Source organism: Oncorhynchus gorbuscha, unplaced genomic scaffold (genome assembly GCF_021184085.1).
Source record: "Oncorhynchus gorbuscha isolate QuinsamMale2020 ecotype Even-year unplaced genomic scaffold, OgorEven_v1.0 Un_scaffold_2939, whole genome shotgun sequence".
NCBI classification, from domain to species: domain Eukaryota; kingdom Metazoa; phylum Chordata; class Actinopteri; order Salmoniformes; family Salmonidae; genus Oncorhynchus; species Oncorhynchus gorbuscha.
Genome location: NW_025747319.1, coordinates 45,009 through 61,177, shown reverse-complemented (window position 1 = coordinate 61,177; position 16,169 = coordinate 45,009). Strand labels below are relative to the sequence as shown.

The 16,169-nt window shown below is 48.4% G+C and overlaps 1 protein-coding gene across 1 annotated transcript; it reads right to left on the bottom strand.

Moving 5' to 3' along the window:
- Positions 1–3,771: 3,771 nt before the first annotated feature.
- coil (coilin p80) lies at positions 3,772–15,610 on the bottom strand. Its single transcript, XM_046339627.1, has 9 exons — positions 15,214–15,610; positions 14,369–14,773; positions 13,678–14,255; positions 13,401–13,534; positions 13,078–13,167; positions 9,956–10,003; positions 8,207–8,276; positions 7,021–7,109; positions 3,772–4,664 (listed from the first exon to the last, which is right to left on the bottom strand). The coding sequence occupies exons 1-9, from the start codon at positions 15,462–15,464 to the stop codon at positions 4,605–4,607; spliced, it is 1,725 nt and encodes a 574-aa protein (XP_046195583.1). The 5' UTR covers positions 15,465–15,610; the 3' UTR covers positions 3,772–4,604.
- Positions 15,611–16,169: the final 559 nt, after the last annotated feature.

Below are 16,169 nucleotides of genomic sequence, written 5' to 3'. Positions count from 1 at the left end.
AGTCCTGAAACAAGAGTCCTGAAACAAGAGTCCTGAAACAAGAGTCCTGAATGCATTCCGTTGTGCCACTGACTAGGTATCCCGTTTCCCTGTCCATCCTGCCTGGTACAGGCTGGCGGTAGTGTAAAGGTGTGGGGAATGTTTTCCTGGCACACGTTTGGTCCCTTGACACCAACTGAGAAACAAACATTTCCAACACCTTGTAGAATCCATGGCCCCTGAAGGATTCAGGCTGTTTGTGGAGGCACAGCGGTGTCATGTTGTCTGGATGTCCTTTGGGTGGGGGACCATTCTTGATACACACAGGAAACTGTTTAGCGTGAAGAACACAGCAGCGTTGCAGTTTTTGACACCAATCGGTGCGCCGGCCATCTACTACCATAGGCACTTCAATATTTAGTCTTGTCATTCACTTTCTGAATGGCACGCATACACAATCCATGCCCAAACATCTATATTTAACCTGTCTCCTCCCGTTCATCTACATTCACAGGAAAACAAATGCTATCTAGAACCTTAAAGGGTTTTTCAACTGTGCCCATAGGAGAACCCTTTGAAGAACCATTTTTGGTTGCAGGTGGAACCCTTTCTAACAGGAACAAAAAGGGTTCTCTTTTGGGGACAGCCGTAGAACCCTTTCTAACAGGAACAAAAAGGGTTCTCTTTTGGGGACAGCCGTAGAACCCTTTCTACCAGGAACAAAAAGGGTTCTCTTTAGGGGACAGCCGTAGAATCCTTTCTACCAGGAACAAAAAGGGTTCTCTTTAGGGGACAGCCGTAGAACCCTTTCTACCAGGAACAAAAAGGGTTCTCTTTTGGGGACAGCCGTAGAACCCTTTCTACCAGGAACAAAAAGGGTTCTCTTTTGGGGACAGCCGTAGAACCCTTTCTACCAGGAACAAAAAGGGTTCCCTCTAGGGGACAGCCGTAGAACCCTTTCTACCAGGAACAAAAAGGGTTCTCTTTTGGGGACAGCCGTAGAACCCTTTCTACCAGGAACAAAAAGGGTTCTCTTTTAGGGACAGCCGTAGAACCCTTTCTACCAGGAACAAAAAGGGTTCTCTTTTGGGGACAGCCGTAGAACCCTTTCTACCAGGAACAAAAAGGGTTCTCTCTAGGGGACAGCCGTAGAACCCTTTCTACCAGGAACAAAAAGGGTTCTCTCTAGGGGACAGCCAGAGAACCCTTTTGGAACCCTTTTTTCTGATTGAAGTGGATTTAACAAGTGACGTCAATAAGGGATCATAGATTTCACCTGGATTCACCTGGTCAGTCTGTCATGGAAAGAGCAGGTGTTCTTAATGTTTTGTACACTCAGTATAGATAGATAGATAGTAATTTAGTGATATCCTGCTGAGACAGACAGACAGAGGTCGTTTACTGGGCTGCACCTCAGCTGCCTGTCTGTCTTCCTGCCCTGCCTGCTTGTCTTCCTGCTTGTCTGGCCGTCTTCCTGCCCTGCCTGTCTGGCCGTCTTCCTGCCCTGCCTGTCTGGCCGTCTTCCTGCCCTGCCTGTCTGGCTGTCTTTCCTGCCCTGCCTGCCTGTCTTCCTGCCCTGCCTGTCTGGCCGTCTTCCTGCCCTGCCTGCCTGTCTGGCCGTCTTCCTGCCCTGCCTGCCTGTCTGGCCGTCTTCCTGCCCTGCTTGTCTGTCTGTCTTCCTGCTCGTCTGTCTGTCTTCCTGCCTGTCTTCCTGCCTGTCTTCCTGCCCTGCCTGTCTTCCTGATTGTCTGTCTGTCTTCCTGCCTGTCTTCCTGCCCTGCCTGTCTGTCTGTCTTCCTGCACTGCCTGTCTATATGCCTGTCAGTCTGCCTGCCTGCCTGTCTGTCTTCCTGCCCTGCCTGTCTGTCTTCCTGCCCTGCCTGTCTGTCTGCCTACCTTCCATGCCTGTCTGTCTGCCTACCTTCCATGCCTGTCTTCCTGCCCTGCCTGTCTGTCTGCCTGCGTTCCCGTCTTCCAGCCCTGCCTGTCTGTCAGTCTGCCTACCTGTCTGTCTGTATGCCTGTCTGCCTACCCTGCCTACCTGTCTTCCTGCCTGTCTGCCTACCTGTCTTCCTGCCTGTCTGTCTGCCTACCCTGCCTGTCTGTCTGCCTACCCTGCCTGTCTGCCTACGTTCCCGTCTTCCTGCCCTGCCTGTCTGTCTGCCTACCCTGCCTGTCTGTTATAAGGATATTGTAACAGGGTTAAATAAGCTTCCACATGATACTAAAACATGTCATTTCAATGTGTTTGTATTGATGTTGGTTGAATGTAAGCTTCTCAAGTCTATAAAGGTGCATCGGAAAACCTGTACAGTGACAAGTGAAACAGCAGACACCAATAGTTTTCCAAATCTATAATAATGGTTTTATTTCTAATTCATTATAGAGAAATGATAATGATTCATGTGAAATGAATGAGTGCATTGATAAAGAAGCCTAATGGCAACCTGGCAAATGTAACCACAGTTATACAGACACACACGATCTCCGGTACAATCGTAATACCAATTTGTAGTCGCTCTGGATAAGAGCGTCTGCTAAATGACTTAAATGTAAATGTAATACACATCTCCCCATTAGGTCTATCTGACTCACCATCCCCATTATGAAAGACCTATCGATGTCTGAATATCCTGGAGGAATATGCCTACCTGTGGTTGGCGCGCGTACAGATGTGTTGACGTCAATGAGAACGTATCGTTCTATTTAAACCGTGTCAACGAAATGATCCCAATCAGACAGATTTGATCGTTTTACACCAAATCGTATAATCCATCAGAAAATAAATCCAACGGTCACCTCGAGATCTCATTCGGTTCTGTCTGGCAACCTGTTTGTCTCAGTGTCATATCGACGTTGGCGATGAATACATTTATAATAAACGTACACACACACAAACACACGGCCTAATACATGTTGTGATGATCATATTTCAAAACACTTGCACAGACAGGAGCTTCCTTCGATCAAATATCCTCCAAATTCTCATTCATCATCATCATCATTATCCGTGGATGTCGTTAACCGACAGATGGACTTACCTCATCTCTGTCCCCCTGCCCGAACTGAAGCCCCAAATCCACAAAATGTTGGACCCGAATATAACCATCAGCATCCTCATCACACACGTCGAAAACCTCCTTGAGCTTTTTCAGGAACCCTAGAAGCTGTTCTTGGTCGGGGAAGACGTTTCCTTCCATCTTAAGAGTTCGGTTTGTCAGTTAACGTCGTTATTGAACGGACTTTGTTTGAATTGGTCCTGTATTCGCCATCATTCCGGTTGCTGTTCTCCGCTCGGTTGGTGCTGTGACATCAGCAGCATCCCGTTACCGACCGGGAAGGACCACTGATCGACGGGCGGCGGGTAGAGACGATAAATGGCAACGATTCACGATCATGAAGGGGGGGGGGAAGAAAAAAAATCGACTTACGTAAACATCTGCCCATGAACGTGTTTTTAAACTGTCAGGTCAGGTGTTTTTATGTTATGATACTGAGAAAGATACAATTTAATGTTATTATGATACCATCTCGCTCCTTGATTATTTTCCAACCATAGGACTATTGAACAGAAAATTGTTAAAAGTTAATCATTACTATAAATCAATGTAAAATAAAATGGTGATATTTGAAAAAGTAAAAACAGAACTAAATATGACACGTTTTCCAACCGCCAATGTATGTATTGTCCTTGTACACGCGCCAGCTCCATGGTTACCCTGAATAGCTACTTTTACGTTCCGTTAAATGATAACTACCGGAACTATGGGATAGCTTAAGAAACCCCACCTATCCGGTCCATAGGATATCCAACTTTATTATCTTACAAACAAGTTTTTAAAAAAAATTCAAGATGGGACATTCACAGTTATATCAATGTGTAAAAAAAAAAAAAAAGTAAAGAGACCAAATATTAAATAACATTTGAAGGTAGTTATGCAACCAACCCTGTGCCCTCCTTCCACAATACTACATTACAAGATGTTTAAGTGGGTCATTAAAATGGTGCTCATCACACCCAGAACTAAAACTAATCAATAGCTTTAATCCAGACTTTGATTAGCTGAATCCAAGGTTCTGGTCAATTTCATTTTAACTCGTGTCTACTGAGGAAATAAACTGAAACACAAAACTCTTGCATTTAACAAATCTCCATAAAAGAAACATCCTGAATTAGTTGAGTCAACCACATGTTGACAGTAAGACTGGGATAAGGGGTTTGGTAAGGTAAAATAGCTACCAGTATATAGCTCTTCATCAGAGAGACTGTAGAATCAACCACATGTTGACAGTAAGGCTGGTTTCCCAGACCCAGATTAAGGCTCTACTCCTGAACTAAACATAATCATAGTAAATGGAACATCTCCAGCTTAATCTGGGTTCGGGGTAAACTGTCTATGGAGGTGTCAGAACAAGCCCCAGTCCATCCAACCAGAAACGGACTGGCCATGGGGAAGATCCGGCAAATGCCAGATTTGGGCTGGTCCATCTTTAACTTAGTCTAAATTGGGGTTGTGTGCTGAATTATTATAATTTGGCCAATAGTGGGGAACTCGAGTGGGGGAAATGGGCCAGTGTGTTAGAAATGCCTGGTCCAAGTCGACCAAGAACGTCCATCTTGTTCCTCAGCTCAAATTCCCAACAACTAGCCTGGGTTCCAGCAGTGAGTCCCAACGTTCAGTCACCTGCAGAGAGAGAGAAAGACACTGAAATGAGATTCTATTCAATTCTATGGGAGTGACATCACAAACACATCCACATGGCAACCGGAAAACCACAACATTCCGAATTCTGCACATACAGCTGTTTTATTGGAAAGTATTTAACCCCCATTATGCCTGGTTTAAAGTCTCCCAACAGGTTTCTCTTTCAACTAAACGATTATAAGGGACATTCATTGGACAATGACCAGCTTCCCTCAACATGTGGGTGATGGGGTTAAAATGCAGTCAGGGACAATAGAGGGGGTCAAGCTCATCCATACAGTGTCACACAGCCAGTATAGAGTGAGAAGAGAACTGCTTAGTGAAGAGAGGATGGTCAATGGAACCAAAACATTCAAAGGTTAAGCCCCACCCCAGAGTGTTAAGCCACCCCCACCCCAGAGTGTTAAGCCACCCCCACCCCAGAGTGTTAAGCCACCCCCACCCCAGAGTGTTAAGCCACCCCCACCCCAGAGTGTTAAGCCCCCCACCCCAGAGTGTTAAGCCACCCCCAGAGTGTTAAGCCACCCCCCAGAGTGTTAAGCCACCCCCAGTGTTAAGCCACCCCCAGAGTGTTAAGCCACCCCCAGAGTGTTAAGCCACCCCCCAGAGTGTTAAGCCACCCCCCAGAGTGTTAAGCCACCCCCCAGAGTGTTAAGCCACCCCCAGAGTGTTAGCCACCCCCAGAGTGTTAAGCCACCCCCAGAGTGTTAAGCCACCCCCAGAGTGTTAAGCCACCCCCAGAGTGTTAAGCCACCCCCCAGAGTGTTAAGCCACCCCCCAGAGTGTTAAGCCACCCCCCCAGAGTGTTAAGCCACCCCCCAGAGTGTTAAGCCACCCCCAGAGTGTTAAGCCACCCCCCAGAGTGTTAAGCCACCCCCAGAGTGTTAAGCCACCCCCAGAGTGTTAAGCCACCCCCAGAGTGTTAAGCCACCCCCCAGAGTGTTAAGCCACCCCCAGAGTGTTAAGCCACCCCCCTGAGTGTTAAGCCACCCCCCAGAGTGTTAAGCCACCCCCAGAGTGTTAAGCCACCCCCCTGAAACCCCACCTCTTTAAGGAATACCTAGGATAGGATAAGTAATCCCTCTCACCCCCTAAGTTTCAGCTGCACTATTGTTAAGTGACTGTCCCACTGGATGTCATAAGGTGAATGCACCAATTTGTAAGTCGCTCTGGATAAGAGCGTCTGCTAAATGACTTAAATGTAAATGTTAAGCCACCCCCGAGTGTTAAGCCACCCCCCGAGTGTTAAGCCACCCCCCGAGTGTTAAGCCACCCCCCGAGTGTTAAGCCACCCCCCGAGTGTTAAGCCACCCCCCGAGTGTTAAGCCACCCCCCGAGTGTTAAGCCACCCCCCCAGAGTGTTACGCCACCCCCCCAGAGTGTTACGCCACCCCCAGTGTTACGCCACCCCCAGAGTGTTACGCCACCCCCAGAGTGTTAAGCCACCCCCAGAGTGTTAAGCCACCCCCAGAGTGTTAAGCCACCCCCCAGAGTGTTAAGCCACCCCCCAGAGTGTTAAGCCACCCCCAGAGTGTTAAGCCAGACCCTGGCTCTGACATACAATCTGATATTACATTATTGTAGAAATTAAGTCTAAATTGTGATGAATGTGTGCAGATCAATTGTGCTGCAGGATCAGTGCATATGGGCAGGGTCTGTGAAATAACACTGTACAGTAACAGTATTTTATGTCTTACCCAGGAGCCCCGGGACACAGCGTACTCCACCCTGATTCTATTGGTTTTATTCATGTATATATAAACGTACAGTAACAGTATTTGTCTTACCCAGGAGCCCCGGGACACAGCGTACTCCACCCTGATTCTATTGGGGGTATTCATGTATATATAAACGTACAGTAACAGTATTTGTCTTACCCTGGAGCCCCGGGACACAGCGTACTCCACCCTGATTCTATTGGGGGTATTCATGTATATATAAACGTACAGTAACAGTATTTTGTCTTACCCAGGAGCCCCGGGACACAGCGTACTCCACCCTGATTCTATTGGGGGTATTCATGTATATATAAACGTACAGTAACAGTATTTGTCTTACCCTGGAGCCCCGGGACACAGCGTACTCCACCCTGATTCTATTGGGGGTATTCATGTATATATAAACGTACAGTAACAGTATTTTGTCTTACCCTGGAGCCCCGGGACACAGCGTACTCCACCCTGATTCTATTGGTTTTATTCATGTATATATAAACGTACAGTAACAGTATTTTATGTCTTACCCAGGAGCCCCGGGACACAGCGTACTCCACCCTGATTCTATTGGGGGTATTCATGTATATATAAACGTACAGTAACAGTATTTTATGTCTTACCCTGGAGCCCCGGGACACAGCGTACTCCACACTCTCGGATCCGTCCGCGTTCTGATACACCAGGTCAAACTTCCCCGGCTCCACCGGCGCTGAGGGGCAGACAGACATGTTACGGTTGGTCCATCTTGGTACGGTCCAATGACAGGTAGTGCCAAGGTGAGGGGCAGACAATGACAGGTAGTGCCAGGTGAGGGGCAGACAATGACAGGTAGTGCCAGGTGAGGGGCAGACAATGCCAGGTAGTGCCAGGTGAGGGGCAGACAATGCCAGGTAGTGCCCAGGTGAGGGGCAGACAATGCCAGGTAGTGCCAAGGTGAGGGGCAGACAATGACAGGTAGTGCCAGGTGAGGGGCAGACAATGACAGGTAGTGCCAGGTGAGGGGCAGACAATGACAGGTAGTGCCAGGTGAGGGGCAGACAATGACAGGTAGTGCCAGGTGAGGGGCAGACAATGACAGGTAGTGCCAGGTGAAGGGCAGACAATGACAGGTAGTGCCAGGTGAGGGGCAGACAATGACAGGTAGTGCCAGGTGAGGGGCAGACAATGACAGGAAGTGCCAAGGGGCCTTCAGATGGCTGAGGGAAACATCGTCCCGAGTCCCGATTCTCCACCTTCCTCCCAAAGTTACACACTGGAACACTTCTCATCATGGATGTAACAATGGAAGCTCACTCCAGCCAATCATTACATCAATACAATGACAGGAAGCTGTACCAGTGCACTCTGGGAGAAGGGTGGAGTATCGCCATTCAACAGTTACTTCCTTCATTTCCCCCCATTCATTTAAACTGTTAAGTGAGGGATCTTCATCCTACCTTGATAAGCAGAGAGCAGTCATCCGTTTGGTCTTACCTTGATAAGCAGAGAGCAGTCATCCGTTTGGTCTTACCTTGATAAGCAGAGAGCAGTCATCCGTTTGGTCTTACCTTGATGAGCAGAGAGCAGTCATCCGTTGGGTCTTACCTTGATAAGTAGAGAGCAGTCATCCGTTTGGCCTTACCTTGATGAGCAGAGAGCAGTCATCCGTTTGGTCTTACCTTCATAAGCAGAGAGCAGTCATCCGTTTGGTCTTACCTTGATGAGCAGAGGGCAGTCATCCGTTTGGCCTTACCTTGATAAGTAGAGAGCAGTCATCCGTTTGGTCTTACCTTGATAAGCAGAGAGCAGTCATCCGTTTGGTCTTACCTTGATAAGTAGAGAGCAGCTCTAGCTCAATTTGTTTGGTGCTGTGGTCAAAATGAATGATTTTCCCCTCCTGATAGACAAACAGGGAGACACACAGTGAGAAAGAACATTACCCAAATGAAACCGATTATATATTTAAATATGTAGCATATAAACATTTCTTACCACAAGCATTTAGTCCTTAGTTCAGGACATAACTTAAGAAAAAAGTGCTGTCCACCTACGGTTAGAGAAAACAGTTCCTAACCGTGTTCAGACAGCTGTTTCTCATCAAGTTATACCAGACAGAGAGAGAAAACAGTTCCTAACCGTGTTCAGACAGCTGTTTCCCCTCAAGTTATACCAGACAGAGAGAAAACAGTTCCTAACCGTGTTCAGACAGCTGTTTCTCCTCAAGTTATACCAGACAGAGAGAGAAAACAGTTCCTAACCGTGTTCAGACAGCTGTTTCTCCTCAAGTTATACCAGACAGAGAGAGAAAACAGTTCCTAACCGTGTTCAGACAGCTGTTTCTCCTCAAGTTATACCAGACAGAGAGAGAAAACAGTTCCTAACCGTGTTCAGACAGCTGTTTCCCCTCAAGTTATACCAGACAGAGAGAGAAAACAGTTCCTAACCGTGTTCAGACAGCTGTTTCTCCTCAAGTTATACCAGACAGAGAGAGAAAACAGTTCCTAACCGTGTTCAGACAGCCGTTTCTCCTCAAGTTATACCAGACAGAGAGAAAACAGTTCCTAACCGTGTTCAGACAGCTGTTTCTCCTCAAGTTATACCAGACAGAGAGAGAAAACAGTTCCTAACCGTGTTCAGACAGCTGTTTCTCCTCAAGTTATACCAGACAGAGAGAAAACAGTTCCTAACCGTGTTCAGACAGCTGTTTCTCCTCAAGTTATACCAGACAGAGAGAAAACAGTTCCTAACCGTGTTCAGACAGCTGTTTCTCCTCAAGTTATACCAGACAGAGAGAGAAAACAGTTCCTAACCGTGTTCAGACAGCTGTTTCTCCTCAAGTTATACCAGACAGAGAGAGAAAACAGTTCCTAACCGTGTTCAGACAGCTGTTTCTCCTCAAGTTATACCAGACAGAGAGAAAACAGTTCCTAACCGTGTTCAGACAGCTGTTTCTCCTCAAGTTATACCAGACAGAGAGAGAAAACAGTTCCTAACCGTGTTCAGACAGCTGTTTCTCCTCAAGTTATACCAGACAGAGAGAAAACAGTTCCTAACCGTGTTCACACAGCTGTTTCTCCTCAAGTTATACCAGACAGAGAGAAAACAGTTCCTAACCGTGTTCAGACAGCTGTTTCTCCTCAAGTTATACCAGACAGAGAGAAAACAGTTCCTAACCGTGTTCAGACAGCTGTTTCTCATTTACATTTACATTTAAGTCATTTAGCAGACGCTCTTATCCAGAGCGACTTACAAATTGGTGCATTCACCTTATGACATCGAGTGGAACAGTCACTTTACAATAGTGCATCTAAATCTTAAAGGGGGGGGGTGAGAGGGAATACTTATCCTATCCTAGACAGAGAGAGAAAACAGTTCCTAACCGTGTTCAGACAGCTGTTTCTTCTCAAGTTATACCAGACAGAGAGAGAAAACAGTTCCTAACCGTGTTCACACAGATGTTTCTCCTCAAGTTATACCAGACAGAGAGAGAAAACAGTTCCTAACCCAGTTCACACAGCTCTTTCTCCTCAAGTTATACGAGACACAGAGGAGAGAGAGAAAACTATTTTTACTTACTTTATACTCAGACACCTCTGGTGTGTAGTTCTCTGTCAGCTCCAGTAGCTGTGAACACACAAACACACGACAGAGTGATAATGAGTTACATGGAGGTGTGTAGCACCTTAGCAACACACAACTCTACAGTCGTCTCTCACTGTTCTTCTATGTTAATTAAAGAGGTTTTATTCACATGGAAAACAGAGGGACTTACAGTGGTAAGAAAAAGGCATGTGAACCCTTTGGAATTACCTGGACTTCTGCATAAATTGGTCATCACATTTGACCTGATCTTCATCTAAGTTACAACAATAGACAAGCACAGTGCGCTTAAACTATTAACACACAAATGAGTGTATTTTTCTTCTCTATGTTGAATACATCATTTGAACATTCACAATGTAGGTTGGAAAAAGTATGTGAACCCCGAGGCTAATGACTTCTCCAAAAGCTAATTGGAGTCAGGAGTCGGCTAACCTGGAGTCCAATCAATGAGACGAGATTGGAGATGTTGGTTAGAGCTGGCCCGCCCCATAAAAACACTGACAAAATTTGAGTTTGCTATTCACAAGAAGACCTAAGATTAAGAATGATTGATTTGCATAAAGCTGGAAAGGGTTAAAAAGTATCTGTAAAAGCCTTGATGTTCATCAGTCCACGGCAAGACAAATGGTCTATAAAATGGAGAAAGATCTTCACTGTTGCTACTCTCCCTAGGAGTGGCCGTCCTGCAAAGACGACTGTGAAATATTCTGTGGACAGATGAAACTAAAGTTGAGTTGTTTGGAACAGACATTACTATGTGTGGAGAAAAAAAGCCCAGCACACATCACAACCTCATCCCAACTGTAAAGTATAGTGGAGGGAGCATCAAGGTTTGGGGCTGCTTTGTTGCCTCAGGGCCTGGACAGTTTGCTATCGTCGGCAGAAAATTGAATTCCCAAGTTTATCAAGACATTTTGCAGGAGAATGTAAAGCTCTCTGTACGGCAATTGAAGCTCAACAGAAGTTGGGTGATGAAACAGGACAACGACCCCAAACACAGAAGTAAATCAACAACAGAATGGCTTCAACAGAAGAAAATAAGCCTTCTGGAGCGGCCCAGCCAGAGTCCCGACCTTCTGGAGCGGCCCGGTCAGAGTCCCGACCTTCTGGAGCGGCCCAGTCAGAGTCCCGACCTTCTGGAGCGGTCCGGTCAGAGTCCCGACCTTCTGGAGCGGCCCGGTCAGAGTCCTGACCTTCTGGTCTGGCCCAGTCAAGAGTCCTGACCTTCTGGTCTGGCCCAGTCAGAGTCCTGACCTCAACCTGATTGAGATGCTGTGGCATGACCTCAAGAGAGCGGTTTACACCAGACATCCCTTGAACATTGCTGAACTGAAGCAATTTTGTAAAGAGGAATGGTCCAAAATTCCTCCTGACCGTTGTGCAGGTCTGACCTACAACTACAGGAAACATTTAGTTGAGGTTATTGTTGCGAAAGGGAGGGTCAACCAGTTATTAAATCCAAGGCTTCACAACCCTGCGCCGTGCGCCGTTTACACAACCCTGCGCCGTGCGCCGTTTACACAACCCTGCGCCGTGCGCCGTTTACACAACCCTGCGCCGTGCGCCGTTTACACAACCCTGCGCCGTGCGCGTTTACACAACCCTGCGCCGTGCGCGTTTACACAACCCTGCGCCGTGCGCGTTTACACAACCCTGCGCCGTGCGCGTTTACACAACCCTGCGCCGTGCGCGTTTACAACCCTGCGCGTTTACAACCCTGCGCGTTTACAACCCTGCGCCGTGCGCGTTTACAACCCTGCGCCGTGCGCGTTTACAACCCTGCGCCGTGCGCGTTTACAACCCTGCGCCGTGCGCTGCTTACACAACCCTGCGCGTTACAACCCTGCGCCGTGCGCGTTTACAAACCCTGCGCCGTGCGCGTTTACAACCCTGCGCCGTGCGCGTTTACAACCCTGTACTGCGCGTGGATGCAGAAATCCAGGTCATTCCAAAGGCTTCACATACTTTCTCTTGCCATTGTACATCAGCAGCATCTTTAACTCTTTCCCTCCTCGACCAGGGAGAGTCGACTGAATTAGTACAGCTAGGAGTTTCCTGGTCACATGACCTGAGCAGGAAGAAGGCTCCAGTGTCTGAATGGAGTGATGCTATACACTAACTATGGTCTTCTTTCTACCAGTACACTAAGGCCCTTCCAGTTGAACCGCTGGGAACCAGTGGTACGTGTTACTGAGTGGACCACCCTGGTTAAATAAAGACACATGACCTGAGTGAAGGTAAAACGCATTGCTTCCATTTGAACCCAGTGTATCAGACTGAGCTGTGTGGCGAGTACGGAACCGCCAGCAGGTCTATAAGAGGTGGGTTACCTCGAGGGTCGGTCTACGAGAGGTGGGTTACCTCGAGGGTCGGTCTACGAGAGGTGGGTTACCTCGACGGTCGGTCTACGAGAGGTGGGTTACCTCGAGGGTCGGTCTACGAGAGGTGGGTTACCTCGACGGACGGTCTACGAGAGGTGGGTTACGTCGACGGACGGTCTACGAGAGGTGGGTTACGTCGACGGACGGTCTACGAGAGGTGGGTTACGTCGACGGACGGTCTACGAGAGGTGGGTTACGTGGACGGACGGTCTACGAGAGGTGGGTTACGTGGACGGTCTACGAGAGGTGGGTTACGTGGACGGTCTACGAGAGGTGGGTTACCTCGACGGTCTACGAGAGGTGGGTTACCTCGACGGTCTACGAGAGGTGGGTTACCTCGACGGTCTACGAGAGGTGGGTTACCTCGACGGTCTACGAGAGGTGGGTTACCTCGACGGTCTACGAGAGGTGGGTTACCTCGACGGTCTACGAGAGGTGGGTTACCTCGACGGTCTACGAGAGGTGGGTTACCTCGACGGTCTACGAGAGGTGGGTTACCTCGACGGTCTACGAGAGGTGGGTTACCTCGACGGTCTACGAGAGGTGGGTTACCTCGACGGTCTACGAGAGGTGGGTTACCTCGACGGTCTACGAGAGGTGGGTTACCTCGACGGTCTACGAGAGGTGGGTTACCTCGACGGTCTACAAGAGGTGGGTTACCTCGACGGTCTACAAGAGGTGGGTTACCTCGACGGTCTATAAGCGGTGGGTTACCTTGAAGGCGATCTTCTGTCCGTCCTGAGGTGGAGCAGCTAGGAGGGGCATCTCACTGTAGTCCCTCTTGGGGACACTCTCTGATGGGTTCTACAACACACACACCTATAAATGTCATACCTCCCACATCTTCGTTGCAGCAGCAACAGAAGTAGGTTACAGAATGGCACAGGGTCGGTGTCGAGTCCATTTCAATTCAAGAAGTAAACTGAAATGCCAATTCCAGTTCTGTGCTTTTCAATGAGAATTTTAAAAATAAAGAAAAATCTAAATGACTTGAAATGACCAACCCTGGAATATGGTGTAGCAGTCAGTTGACTTACCTGGAACACCACAGAGCTGTTAATCAGGGAGTCCTTCTGGTACGATGGTGGCTGAGGAGTCTGCTGTCGCTGTCCACCTTCATAGTTGAAATAAAACCCTGCATTATCTCCCCCCCCTGCCCCGCTATCTTCCCCTCTCCCCCCACGAGGACCCCTGTCCCACCCCCCACCTCTACCCCCACCACGAGGACCCCGGTCCCACTCCCCTCTAACCCCCTACCTCCACCACCCCAACTCTGGCCTCCATCCCCTCTACCCCTAACCCCTCTACCCCCACCTCTCTCCGCACCCATAGGGCTTCCCCTGCCTCTCCAGGTGGGTTGTGCTGCCATAGCAGGGACTATCCCCATCCCCAGGCCCGGTTGTTTGATAACCAGCTGGATCTCCTCCTCACTACTACTAGAGCCTGGGCTCTCAGGCCTCCTGTGGGCCTTCTGCACTGCTGGGGTAGAGCCTGGCCCTAGAGCATTAGCTCTCTGGCCAGGGGATACAGAGGTCCTGGGACCTGAGGAAGGGAGGCTGGGCCAGGAGGGGGTGGTTTTGTCTCTAGGACCAGCTCCGGAGCCGGTCGGTATGGTGGTAGGAGTGGCAGCAGGTTTGGATAGAGGAGTTTGGTTTTTAACGGGAGGTTTGCCTGTGGTGGCTTTGCTAGAGGCATCGTCACCCGATGAGTCTGAGGAGTCCGAATCAGATGATGAGGGAGGTGGGCGTGGTTTCTTAACGGGGACACGGGGTTTAACTACAGGGGTGGCTTTAGATGTGACAGGGGGTGTAGAGCTAGCAGAGTGTGATTTGGGGGGTAGTTTCTGCATGGGGGTTTTACTGGGGGCCTCCTCCTCCTCACTACTGCTTTCACTGGAATCAGATGAGTCGTCCGTTTCCCCATTCGGGGTCTTTGCTGTGGCTTTACCGTTAACAGATACTACTTTGGCCGATGGAGCCTTCTTGGTGTTTTTGTCCGCTTTGACTATGGTGGGAGAGGGTCCTGTGGACGAGGTGGGAGGGGGTCCTGTGGACGAGGTGTGAGAGGGTCCTGTGGACGAGGTGTGAGAGGGTCCTGTGGACGAGGTGTGAGAGGGTCCTGTGGACGAGGTGGGAGGGGTCCTGTGGACGAGGCAGTGGTTTTGGTCGCCACCTTATCTTTCTTCTTCTTCTGTTTCTTCTTGTCTTCTTTCCTCCTCTCTTCAACTACAGCCTCGTTGGAATCGGCCTCCTGACTCTCCTTCTTTCTCTTCTTCTTCTTCCACTCTTCACTCACTCGGTTCTGTGTGGGCTCCTCCTCCTCCTCGGCAGCTCTCCTCCTCTTCTTGGACTTCACAACAGATGTGTTCGACTGACTTCCACTTGAAAGGGTCAGGGTGTCCACCTTCACTCTGTCAATCAACACAACACGGAGGGTTGGAACGGTAGATATTCTCAAAGTACTAGGGGTGGTGTGTGTGAAAACATATTGGCCAAGACCAGGCTTGCAGTGCAAACCCTCTATTGTTTTGTTGCTAGCCGGTGTAGCTAGCTACCTAGCTAGGCTGTATAACCAACCCAAATAAATTGAATGAACCAACCACGTGGGTTAGATCACAGACTGAAATCCTTACGAAAGTTAAGAGCGCCATTAGCTCTTGTCCAAGGCACTAGCTCAGGTCTAGATCTAAGCGTGGATCAGACTGGATAAAAACATGTCTGGCTAGGCGTGTGTGTGTGTGTGTGTGTGTGTGTGTGTGTGTGTGTGTGTGTGTGTGTGTGTGTGTGTGTGTGTGTGTGTGTGTGTGTGTGTGTGTGTGTGTGTGTGTGTGTGTGTGTGTGTGTGTCGCACCTGATGCTGTCGTTATCTCGGACGACGTAGATGCTCTCTGTGTGCGGCAGGTAGCAGTCCTCGATGAACAGACTCAAAATGCTCCTGCGACTGAAGTCGAACTTTTCCCTGATCACGCTGGCTATGTCTGCTACCACGCGGCATTTGTTCAGATCCACGAGGACCCAGCACATGCGACAGTCGGATACCGAGGGCGGCGGGTAATCAAAATACAATCGCACCCGTATCACATTGGTATTGGAGGCTGCCATTGTTGCTGTGTAGAAGGAAATCTATCTCACACGCCGTTCAGAAAACTAGTTGCCTGTCTTTTGAAGAGTTGACTCGTTCAGTTACTGCCACCTGTTGGTACGGAAGGGAATTCGCCAGCTAAATATTTCATTCAACTCTCCTCATACCGGAAGCACTAGCCGGCTCCCACTAGATAACACATCCACAGGGTCAATTATACTCTAAAAGCTTTGGTAGGGGTAGTTGAAAACATTTTAAAAAACACAAGTCCGGTAAAGAGGCAGTCTTTTTCAAAAACGTAAAACCCTTAACAAAAGAACAATTACATGTTTTATGAACAAATAGCCAAACAATTGATGAGCAGAACCTAGTAGTAGGCAACAGTAGGAACCATTTTGGTCAACAACAAAACATTCATTAAGGACATATCTACATACATTTATGTATGTAGACACATAGCTGATGAGGTAGTGCATGTCAGTGTCGTGTGTAAGTTGACTATAGAATGTAAGACTAATGCTTCTAATAAAAAACAAAATCATGGCGTAATGACAGGCAGCCTATGATAAACATATTGGTTGAAAAAAAATCAGTAACTCCTCAAACACCTGATTTTATCCCTTCACGTTTTTCCACATTGAGGAACCATCTCCATTCAACTCCAAAATTATATGAAACTTTTCTAGACTCTCTTCAGCGGACAGAGACAGAGACCTCTCTTCAGT